At 42.5% G+C, this 12,432-nt stretch overlaps 1 protein-coding gene across 3 annotated transcripts in view; it reads right to left on the bottom strand.

Moving 5' to 3' along the window:
• ZNF516 (zinc finger protein 516) overlaps nucleotides 1–12,432 on the bottom strand; it is a 105,417-nt gene that overhangs the window by 50,683 nt on the left and 42,302 nt on the right. For all 3 annotated transcript variants that reach the window (XM_040586818.1, XM_040586820.1, XM_040586819.1), the window contains exon 2: nucleotides 7,881–9,907. In XM_040586818.1, coding sequence (XP_040442752.1) covers nucleotides 7,881–9,786 — 1,906 coding nt within the window. In that variant the 5' untranslated portion in view covers nucleotides 9,787–9,907. The remainder of the gene's footprint in view (nucleotides 1–7,880; nucleotides 9,908–12,432) is intronic.

The following is a 12,432-nucleotide window of genomic DNA, read 5'->3' as shown; positions in this document are numbered from 1 at the left end:
CTTAGAAGCAGCTGTTACAACATTTCCAAATGCTGTGGAAGAAGTATGAAAAACTACATCTTGCTTTGGGCAGCTTACATACGTTTCACAGCAAAGCTCATCCTACTATTACCTACCTCTAAGAAAACACACCCACTTCCTTCTTTCTAACAGGTAAAATAAAGGCTGGGTAAACTTATCTCTTCCTTAACATCTTGGTACAGACTTTCTTCCAAGCTGAGACGTGCTTTGCTTTGGTTGCTTGTACCACAGACCTACAGCTACAATAAACTGTCTAAACAATACTTCTGTCTAATTGTGTCTCCTGTTATTGCATATAGTAACTTGCAAAAAAGGAACACTAAGAATTAAAGCTAAACATAGTAGAAGTATCTTTGACATACTGTATCAAAACGCCTGGCACAAAATTATTCAGTACGTAAACAAGACCCCCACTGAAAAGTTTGCAAGGAATAAAAGCAGTGCAACAGCTGGATTAGTAACTTCAAAATGCTGCAAAATAACTTCTCTTTGAGCAACAACAAAGGCCATCTCTGTTGTGAGAAGTCATTCATCTACTAAAGTACCTCAAGCTCAGCCAGCAAGCCTTAGTTCTGACTCGAGCTGACTGCATGTTATCTGTTCCTCATCACCCTGCCCCGTTAAGAGAGGAACTTGAATTACTGTTTAATACTCTTGCTGGCCACCCACATTACATGAGACTGAGTAAAACAGGACCTAGTAACGCAGAGCATGGTAATCGGGTACAGAGTGGAAATTACCCAAGGTGCCTACGGGGCAATCATTAAACATTCCTTAGGTGGTATGATGTCAGAGTAACATACAGCATTAAAGGGTACAGACCGCATTATCTCAAAGCACTGCTGCCTTATTCCAGTCAAATACTTTTTGCATGAGCTTCCTGAAGCACAGCTCCCACTATCAGCCTGAAATAAAGAAGGCCCAAGTAACATCACGTGTGAGGTGCATGTGCCAAGGGCAGTTTTAACCACACCGTTCCATGTTCTATGGCTCTTCTGTCTTCCTCTCCCCTTGATACACACTTCAGTGATTCCAGCTGCCAGAATTTTTCTTGTTACCCATTTCCTTGGGACCATCAGTGTAATTTCTCTTTTGTTCTGTTCCCTCAGTTCTTCCTCCCATTCATGTTAACCCACAGTTAAACAAAAGCAAAAAGCTATTGCTAATGGCAGCACCACAGGAATATATATACTCACATGTAAGAGAGAGATCCTCTGCAGTCCTGAGGAGCATACAAGAGTTCAAAGGGGAGGGAAGATAACAAAGTGCCACTGTGGTCAAAAACGATGCTCCAACCTGCAGTGCTTTGCAGAGAAACTTCAGATCATGAGAAAATACCACATCACAAGTGGCTTTGCTACCCACATCAGGATTGGTCTATGTGCCTTACAGCAAGGCAGATATAAAAGAGAAATTTCTGAATGGCATCATTAGACGCGTTCAAACTAGGTAATTGATCTAGTCCTGATCCCCCAAATTTTGTTTAAGGAACAGTTTCAACTTTCTGAAGTCCCAAACAAGATCTAATGGATCTTAAGTACAGGGTCCTTGCCTCTGCCTAACTTCTACGATCTGAATCATCAACTTGCTGTATTTTAAAGTCCAGCATTAATCCCGCTGGTGTTAACAAGCAAAACAATTAGTTTGGGTAGTAAATTTGAGGGGGTTTTATATCCCAACAGCCACTCCTCGGCAATGCTAAAATTAACTGGTAAAGTGTGCAATCACAGTGTAACATTTTTATCTTTGTGGTACGGATCTAATCGAAGCCACCAAGACATCGTTCTTCCTTGAAACTGCCTCATTTCTTGGAAGCTTGATGCAGTATTTACCAATTGTCCAGCACTCAGACATTCTCCAATTTATTGTATGCTTATTCTGCAAAACAAACATGCTAAGTAACTTCAACATACTTAAGACTGTGCATACAGAACAAGATCTTCATTTAACGTAAAATGCCCCAACAGCACTGCCTTCAGTGGCACGATACTGTGGGATTTACAGTAAAGTGAGTCTGGCACGAGAAGCATCTAAAGTGTAGTTATTTGATTAAGATATATAGTAAGAATGTTTGATTTTTAAATAGTGGAGAGGACTTGCCTTGCACACCGAGGAACCATTTCTTCATATGAAACAGAACAATGAAATCCTGGTACTGGATACTGGCAGCTATGTTTCATGCAATCACTTTGGCAGCAGAAAAAACATTTACTAGGACTATCCTCTTCTTTGGAGTTACTATACGTTTTTATTTTTCTATTTTCACTTACTTAACTGTTTTACTCTTACTGTTCCAATCCTCCCCCAAATTACAGCCTTGCCATTTTACTGGAAACCTAAAGCAACTCTGGACAGTTTTTACTTTTATCTTAAATCAAAAGCCTTACAAAAGTAGGCACTTTCTGTTAAAGTTCCAGCTCTTGGATTTGTTGTAATTTATAACTGAGCAAAACAAAGTCCAAAGTTATGCTTCATAAATCCCCTCCTACTCTTCTTTCACAAAACTTCCTAATGTTGTTACGTTTCTGTTCAAACATTCCAATTTACATATGGGATTTTCTTCTAACAGGCCTAGGATAAATGGAATGTGTTACGTTCCCCTGTTTGTATAATGTGTAAGCAATTCACAGGCAGCAGTCTCTTCTTCAATTTACTAATAAAGACACTAAATCAGTGTCTGGCTGTGAATTTCTGAAGAGTTTTTAAAATGTAACAAATGCAAACAAAGAGCTCCAAAAACAGGCACTGCCTTTTTTTTTTTTTTTTTTTTTTTTTTTTGGCTTAACTTAAAACTAAGGAAGGATCTAGGAGTTCGGTCAATTAGCAGATTGCTAACAAGCCAGCGGGTCCCCTGGCTGGTGTGGACAATGCAAGCTCCTTTGCTGTCTCCCACTGGTGTGACTACTCCAGATTTGGTTTTCACATGGAAATCCTGTTACCAGCCTCTGAGTGTGGGGCATCACAAGGCCTCACGGCTTCAGTGCAGGACACCTAGCACCCTGACACTGCCTTGGAGGGTTGGAACCCAACACCATCCCACAGCTCTAGTCAGCCTTCCCTCCTCTGTGAAACCTCATCGCACAGCACAGCTCCCCTCACCAAGGTCCTTCTCTCTGTCCTCCTCTATTCCCCTTTTTCTCCTCCCTGCACCCTACTCCATCTCTTGTCTCGCCCCTTCAGGGAGTTCATCTTCTCCTGAGCAAGTCCCACCACACCACCACCAACACAAACCAAATGCAGCCACACACCAGTTTTGCATTCATTGTTTGGGTTGTTTGTAGGTTTTTTTTTGTATTCTGTGCAATCCTGCCTCTTGTGCCAACCTCATCTAGCCAGACTATGAGCTCCCAGGGCCTAAAGCTATGTCTGTATGGGGCCTAGCGTGCCATTTCTCACTCACCATCAGCCCCTTCCCACATTAGCCAGCCTAATAAAAACAGGATGTGTTGAGTAAGGGTGAATCAGTCCCTCCTTAAAGCATTTCAAAAATCCAGGAGTCCAACAGAATGAAGAAAAAAAAAAAAAAAAGAAAAGGGAGAGAAGAGGCAAGAGATACAGGAAACAAAATGGACAAGATGGTTTTCACTGGAAGTGGCATTCCAAGGTGCAGCACCCTCTCCTTTCCCTGCCATGCTACCCTGACAAGGTCAGGCTAGAAGTAGCATTCCTCTCCTTTATTCCTATATAACACTCCTTTTCTTTTTCTTCCCCTGCCTAGATTACTTTCAACATTTACTTTCTGCCCTATCTGGCGCTTACATGCAAAGAGAAGTACCTTCATGGCACTCCCTTACTGATGGGGCTCAGCAAAGGCCTGTGATATACCCCAAGTGGTACTTAAATCGTTTTTACTTCTTCATCTTCCCACCTGCCAGCAGCAGTTACAGCCTCAAAAATTATACTTCCTTCTTCATTTCAGGACTGGAATAGTTCATAGTGCCTAATGCAACAAACTGTAACACCATCACTGCTAAACACAGCATGGCAACGAAAGGGACCCACACCAAGCCGTAAAAATATTCATCACCGAATTCAGCATGCAGGCTGAATTATTACTTTGGCGTACCTAAAACTAAATTTTAGTTGAGAAGCTGGAAGATTTAAAAAAAAAAAAAAAAAAAAAACCACAACACAATACTGTTTTCCCTCCCTCTTTTATCAACCTCTACTCCCTCAGTCATACCTCCAGGGTACTTTTTAGTTAAAAATGAGAATCACACACACCCCAAGAAAAAGCCTCAAGCTGGGGAAATACTGAGCAACAACTCACAGGTGCTTCAAACAGAGCTGGATGCAACTCAGTGGAAATCCAGGTACAGTTTGCTAGTGGCTTGATGCCAAATAAAAATGAAGATTCATCTGAGGCAGGAAGACCTCAGGAATGTTCAGACTCTGCTCCTAACAGCAAATGTGCTCTGAGCTACCACTTCCCACATGGCTGTCACACAAAGCACATACACCATACACATATATCTCTGTATGTAAGGTATCACACATTACACCATGTGTGATTCTAGAAAACTATTTTTTACCCTCCTCCCAACAAGATGGAAAGAACCTTGTAAACAGCTAGCTTACGTCCTAGCAGCTCATAAGCAAGGTTTGCAAACACTACCCCCATGCCTGAGAAATCACGTTACTGTACATAGACAGCAGTGACAAATTACCTATGTGTTAGGAGCAAAGAAGTGTCTACCCTAGAGGCTCTCAACCCCATTTCACATGTAAAGTGCAACTCTTGCTCTTCTCCAAATGAGCCCTACCAGTGCTACCCAGACCCTTTCACCCTCAGCCCCAACATCTGTTGGCCCCCTGTGACTACAGAGGTGCACTGCCAGTTTCCCTGCTGCAAGACACTGTGCGTCAACAGGACTACTCAGTTTATTCCGAATTAAACACACAAAAATGTACTTTCATCAGAGTCAAGGCCACAACAGTCAACCATGCTTGGTAGTCTCAAGGCCCTTTTCTGACCCGGGATAACATAGTAATGTGTCAATGAGGGGAAAACCAGTAACAATAAGAAAGGGGGGGGGCGGGAAAACAAACCCACAAACTCACTCAGATATTATATAACCTTATGAGCAGCACAAGATTTTCCTGACCGTAACCTGAGTAAAAACAATACCACAGAAGGCACGTAGGAACAGGAACAGAGGGCTGCTTCCCACCTCTGCTGCAGAGGTATGCTGTCTGTGGGGCTGGAGCATGGCTCTTGATGGAAAAGCTTCACCTGCAAGAATATCTACAAAAAGCTGCAGCAGAGGATAGCAAACCACAGCACTTCTAGGACAAAATGTGCTTCAAAGCCGTACCAGAACACCTGATTTTAGCAGGGGTGTGCATGAGGGCAGAATCTGGCCTACATTCTGTACACCTTAAGTTTCTGTCTGTAGTGGAGGGAAAGAAAGCCTCTCAAGTTAAAGCAGCAGTCTACAGAAGCGTAAAACTAATCCTACAGCTTGCTGGATATCAGTCCCTTAGAAGACAATATAAAGGCAGTGTTAGTAAATCTGCATACCAAAAAGAGAAAACTGAGAAACTTAAGTCTTGAAAATTGACCTATGAAAGTCCCTAAAAAAAAAAAAAAAAAAAAAAAAAAAAGCCAACCAACGCCAACTCTCTCGAATCCAAAAAAACTTTGTCATGTGTAAAAAACGTTCACTTCATTGACACAATGATTTTACTTAAATAAACTCTAAGAAGCAAGGGTAACATGTCTCTTGCTTGTAAGGTAAAAATGTTGCTTATTAGCCAGTTAAATACTTGATGAGCTCTTCAGCTGTGATGTTAGCAAATATAAAACGCAACAGCCACCCTCTAAGCCCACCAATACAAACACACTCCTTTTCCAGGATATGCCTTTATTTAGGCCCATCAGTCTGCTGCTGCTTTACAGTTAAAGAAGGACCAATTTGGCACCTAAACAAACAAGTTTCCAGGTGTTGACTAGTGACACTGGCTAACCCAGTCACCTTCATTCCTGTAAGAGAAACTGCTGTGTGACTTTCAACTCTCACCTTCCACTCCTATAACAAGAGCTCAAAGCTTGAGTTGAGGCAAGAAGCAGGATGGGTAAAGAGATGAGATGGCTCCTCTTCTTAGAAATAAAGTGCTTAGTACAGACAGTGCATAAGAACAGCTTTCCTATTTGAACATCAAGCGAAAAAGTTCTTCTGTGTTTTCAGCCCGTCTCCAGAAAGACTGTTTTCTATCACAGCAGTTTCTATAAGGGCTCTGTACATTACAATGGTAAAACATGGCAGCCCCATTTAACTCCAGACAAATCTGCAGTTTTATCACTACATCTTGTGTCAACCACACCGAGGTGTTTCGGGTGGCAGCTGATGGATTTTCACACAACGTTAAGTATGTACGCTCCCATAAAGAACTCTGTTTAAGTGTCCCAAAATCCAACAGCAGATGGGAAAGCCACATTTTGAGTCTTTTAATTGGGCAAGTAATCACAGTGAAAATGTTTAAGTCAGCTTGTCGCTAGGCCTTTTTGGAATTGTGGTTTATGGAAAGGGCAAGAAAGTATTAAAAAAAAAAAAGGGGGAGTTCTTGGTTTAATTTACGTTTCTGTTCTAGTGTGCACCCAATTTGTCCACTGGGGACTTGATCCAAGTTGTAGCAAAATCAAGTTTAGGACCGTTCTTGTAAGTTTAAGGACAAACAGATGGGGTTAATTTTTTACAATTTCAATCCTTTGGAGCTCACTTCACTCTAAGCCTTACATTTTGAAAGTTATATTGCCAAGCAGTGTTGGCCCCACTTCAGTTGTCCTAAAGACATGGGACTTTCACGAAAGAAGTGCAATGACAGAAAAAAAAATAAATGTAACTAACATTGCTTCAAAACTTTATGAAAAACATGTAACGATACACAATTCTGGAAAATGTTGCTTTGCTGCTGTGGGGTCTGTAGCCAGGAGAAAGCACAACATTATGTAAAATCCTGAAAGAACACAGCTAATTGAATAAACCCGCCCTCTTCCAGAATGGTGCAGATTACTTCATCTGTGACGGTCTTGAAAATGTGTTTAACTCTAGAGATAACTATGTTCTTCACAACAAAAGGAATGAAAATGAGAGGACAATGTTATTGTTCACCAAACAGAAAACAAAAAATCCGTGCAAGGCTAGTAAGGAAAGAATGGTTAATCTCACATTTCTAAAAGGGTATTATAAACAAAGAATGGTGAACAACAAAAATAAAATATAAAAAAAAAAAGGATACAAAAGTGCTTAATGGTGTTCTTTTAAATATTTACTTTGCTGCTATTTGGAGAATAATTTGTTCCATTTAGTAGTGTTGGACTCAAAGGACTGCATTAATCCAAAGAGATTAATTATAGCCTTTGGAGTTATAAACACAATTTGGAAAGTGAAGCAGAGAAGAGGAGAGAGACACCTCTCACACTGGCAATTAACAACTTCACATGCTTCAGGGCTGCACCACACAGTCTGTGCCCCTACTACACCTGCACGCAGAACAGTGTACAGGACACCCCGAAACTGGGGAAAAAAAGCCAGAGACATCCAGGGAAGACATTACCCTACCCTACAGTGTTGTTATAGGCAACTAAAATCCTTCTCAGGTGTCATTCACCAAAATACAAGTCCACTTGCACTTTATGAAGATGTCCTCTGATCTTGCTTTTATTACCTGCACCAGAAACAAAAAGTCATCATGTCGAGACAAGCAGCAGTGCTCAGCAGACACAGGACCCCATCTGCACTGCCTTTAAACCTCTCATGTGCTTTCACGCATCTCTCCCTCTGCTCATCACCATGTCCCGCTCTGGGAGACACAGGGACCAGTGACAGTGAGCAGGACAAGGCTGGGAGTGATCTTACCTAGTGAAGGGTTGGCTGCTCCCTCCTCCGAGCTCTCCTCAGCCCCCTCCTCCCCCAAGCCAGAGGTGGCCGAGTCCTCCGGGGCGGATGCAGAGCCAGGGGTGCTGGGCCCGCTGACAGACCCCGAGTCTCCTTCCTCACTGCTGGAGCCGTAGCGGTCGGGCTGGGGGGCTGTCCCGCCCTCGCTGCAGCTCCTTCGCTCCTTGCGGTGCACCCGGGAGTGCAGCACCATTTGGTGGTAGGTGCGGAAGATCTTCCCACACTCGAAGCACTCGGTGGACTTGTTCTGAGTGGCCCGCCGGCTCTGCCGTGAGGCGGGGCGGTAGTCCAGGTCCCCCTGGGCAAGAGGGCAGCTCTCCGCTGGCGGGGCACCACCAGCTTTCTCCAGGCGCCCACTGGTGCAGCTCTTCTTCTTAGGGTTGCTGGAAGAGCTGGGCGAGTCCTGGTCTCGCTTGCGCTTCTCCTGGTTGACGAGGATATACTCTCTCTTATCCTTGTCATAAGTCACGTCTGCATCCGCCAGGGCCTCATCCCATCCCACATACTTCACATACTCTGAGGGCTCTACTACTTTTCCTTTGGTGGCCAGCTGCCAAGCTTGGTAGCTACTGACCGGATCCAGCTCAGCTACTCTTTTCCCAGGCTGTTCTCTTGTAACTCTATCCAGCCCTACAGATGGCCTTAGACTGAGACACTGCAAGAAAAACTGCTTCGTTACCGAAGAGCTTAGGCTCCCATCAATTAAGCCCTCGGCTTTATCCCCAGCACTGCCCCGCTGTGCCCGGTAGTGAACAGCATTATGCGCTTTCAGGCTTTCCATATTTGTAAACAGATTTCCACACTTGGTGCAAACTTCGTACAGAGACAGGCCGGTCACAATCATCTCCTCCTGTATCACGTCATTGATAGTGGCTATGAGCTCCAAATCATTTTTTGGTTTGTTTTTGCTCCCGGTCTTGGGGCCATGCGACTTCATATGGTTTTTGAGAAACCAGGGTTCTTTGAATCTCCTGCCACAAATGTGGCAGCCGTGATCAAATGACCCCCTGTGCTTTTTCATGTGAGCTTTCAGGAACCAGGTTTGACTAAAGGTCTGACCACAGACCTCACACGGAAACTCGCCTGTGCTCAGCTCACTCTTGCAGTTTTCGGCATAGGCCTCCCCATTTGGGACCTGAGCTGTTATATGGTCCTTCTCTATGTGGTTTAACAGCGTCTCCTCCCTCAGGGTCATGTAGCTACACAACCTGCACTTGAACGGTTTGTGGACCTGGTGCAGGTGCTGCTCCAGGTCCTTCTTCCTTTCAAATTTGTTTTTGCAGAAGGTGCATTGATACGAGGTCAGCTTGCCATCCTCCTCAGCTGGCGCCACCTCTATGACCTCCTTCTTGCTGCTTCTCAACAAGATCTTGCTGCTATCTACCTGAGCAGTACCATTCAAGATCTTGTTGCAGGCGGACGTACTTTTAGTGGGGCTGGTGCACCCACCGAGGCCCTCCGAAACGCCCATCTCCCCCAGCTGCCCTTCTCCCATCTCTGCCTCGTGCCCCTGACTTAAAGTGCCTGTTCTGTGACTACGGATGTGGATCTTCAGGTTGCCCTTTTGGGAAGCTCTGTGATCACAGTATGGGCATTTGTAGGGCTTCTCACCCGTGTGCTTCCTCATGTGCTGTGATAAAGAGCTCTGAAAAGGGAAACTTTTACCGCAGATGCAGCAGCTGTGGCACATGGTCTTATCAGTATCCATGTCATTCTTGCTTAGCTTGCCTGGGCTGGAGGATCTCCGTAACTCCATTTCTGCCCCTCTACTACGATCCATCTGTATCACTGCAACATCAGGTGAGTGCGGCAGGACGACAAAAGCATGTCCGGCAGCAGAGGAGGGCTGGACCACGTTTTCAATCATACGGTTCTGCAGGGAGATGTTTTATTGCTTCATTCTCAGAGTAATGTTTCTCCTTTCAGCTGCTGGAGTCCGAAGCACCAATTTATTTCTGTGTGCTCTGTAAGCAGATGGCATAGATCACCTGAAATAAGAACAAAATCAGACAAAGGTACAGAAATTGCATAAGCATGTTCTTTAAATATGTTTAAGCCTCTTCATATTTTTAATAGAACAGCTTCTATCACTCACCCCACATTCAGAAGCACGCAATACTACAATTTATTGCACCAAAAAGCAGCAGCTTCTCCTTTTGCTGATATTCTAGACTTCAACAGCAAGCATCATTAATAAGCAAGTAAAATCCAAAAAAGAGCAAACAGCAAACATTCATTTACATACACTGACATCACAGTGTCTTTAAAAAAGGGCAAACTCTAAAAATATTTTTTATTTTAAAACCAGGCAGAAGTGGCTAAAAATACACCTTAAATGAGGAAAACATTTCTTGAGGGGGTTATTACACTTTAAATCTGTGGCTTTACCATCATGTGTAATTTCATGTAAAATACTTACTTGCCAAAGATAAAAGGCTTTTCTAGAGACTTTAGCAAGTATCATATTCCTGCTGGCAACTGCATTACTTTGTGTCTCAGACAGCTCTGCTGTGCCTGATGTGGCATGCACAGAGCAGGCGCAGAGGCTGACGACGCTCAGTACTTTGATTAGAGAGAAAACAAGAATCCAGAGCCTGACAAAGCATTCAGAAAAAACTAAAAGTTATTTCCTGATGGACAATGAAGAAAAAAAAAAAAAAAACCACCTCAAAGTGTAATATTTAGTCTCAGTCTAACAAAGTAAACTGATAATGTGTGTATGTATCAAATGATCTTAAAAGTGAACAATTTTTGTCAACAAGACACACAGGAGACCACAGCACCTCAGTGAAACAGAATCTTAACCATAAGCAAACAAACAAAACAAGAAACAGCTTTGATTAACAAAACAGATTAACAGAAGTCTAAAAGCTTTTGTATCTTGTCATGATTAAATGCAAGCATCAATATCTGCCTCAGCAATGCCAGCTGCAACACACCAGCAACTCTCTACCTTGTATATGGCAAGAACCCACGGTTAAGATCTCCATAGATTGCTTCATTTCCCATTACCACACTATAAAACAAAAACCTTGCCCCCTTCCTATCCTCATTAAATACTACAAACACCACATGGCTAAGATCAAAGGATACTATATTCTCTAGTAAATAGGGAACCAACCCATTACTATGTTGAGAAAACATCAGTTTCTTAAAACATCGCTAAAAATGCACCGAGCAATAAAAGGACTCTATAGTCACACATCCATCACTCGACATGTATGACAATAAAGAGCTACAGATCTACAGCTGCAAATTTTGAAGTTTCTCATTGTATTCGCCTCTGAGCCTCTTCGATATGTAAGTAGTCTAACCCCATCACCAGCAAGAGCCTAACAAAAAGCAAGGTAAAACTGACGCAATACTGATCTCAGTTACATTATAGAGTAACTTCATTGTGTTTAAGTTAATCTATCCCTTTTATATGCTGCAAGACCATTTGTTTCTGAGTTTGATTTTCTGTGTATCTAGTATCTATTCAGTGCGTGAGGAGTTATCAACAGCACCTACCCAAACTACTTTTTCCTCAGAAAGCTGACAGTAGTAAGTAAGAGACATGTTACAAATGCAATTTCATTTCCCAAATGAAGAAATTTTATATATGAATGATTTATTATGACTGAAAAAAAAAAAAAAAAAGAGCAGATCAGATCACACAAATTCGGAAGTCCATACGAGCAGGCGGTTCAGAAGCAAGTGTATCTAAATTAATCTCTGAAATTAGCCACTTAAAACCAAACTGAGGGGCAGCCTCAGAAGAAACTCCCTGGGTACATAAAGGATGAAAGCCACTGGAAGTTGTGGTGAACCTGCCAAACAGCACACACAAATGCAGAATGCAGTTTACACAGCAAATTTATGGATGAAACAATTCAGAGTTACACCTTACTTATCTGACCCATAATCTAAATCTGCCAAGTAACAAGCCATATTGTCTTATAATCAAAGAATTAACCTAAAACTCACTAAATCCTGAAAAGAAACACCAGGGTAACTTCTTGAATTTAACATGATTGCAAACTTGAACAGGCAACAGCTTCTTCTGAAATGTTCTGCACCACTGCAGAAAAAAAGATGGCAAGCTTCAGGGACAGATTTTCCCAGGGATTTTATACAGTATTTTCTACATCATGCATTTTCTATACTTTATACCAGTGACAACACTGCTTATTGGTAGGCTGAGTTTTTGACTAGTGACCTTAGTTTGGGGTTTGGTTTTTTTTTTTGTTTTAAATGTAGATGCCATTTTAACCAAACTTTCTACAGTGTTTCCTGTCTGAAAGTTCAAAAGAGCTTCAAAAGCCAAACTTGGACAAGAATGCTGTATGCAGCAGTGCAGGGGCATGTAAATCCAGAGCTTCAGAGTGGCTCTGTTTACTTGGCCACAGCTTCCCTGCACCTAGTCTTGACATATTTCACTTTAATTATTTAGAGTATTTTCATTAATGAAACTGAGCTATGAAAATGAGGATATGAAGAAGGCATTACTTGTAAGATGGATATTAGCCCACTC

This window comes from Falco naumanni, chromosome 3 (assembly GCF_017639655.2).
Source record: "Falco naumanni isolate bFalNau1 chromosome 3, bFalNau1.pat, whole genome shotgun sequence".
Taxonomy (NCBI): domain Eukaryota; kingdom Metazoa; phylum Chordata; class Aves; order Falconiformes; family Falconidae; genus Falco; species Falco naumanni.
The sequence above is the reverse complement of the archived record's forward strand: the minus strand, read 5'-3'. Positions and strand labels throughout refer to the sequence as shown.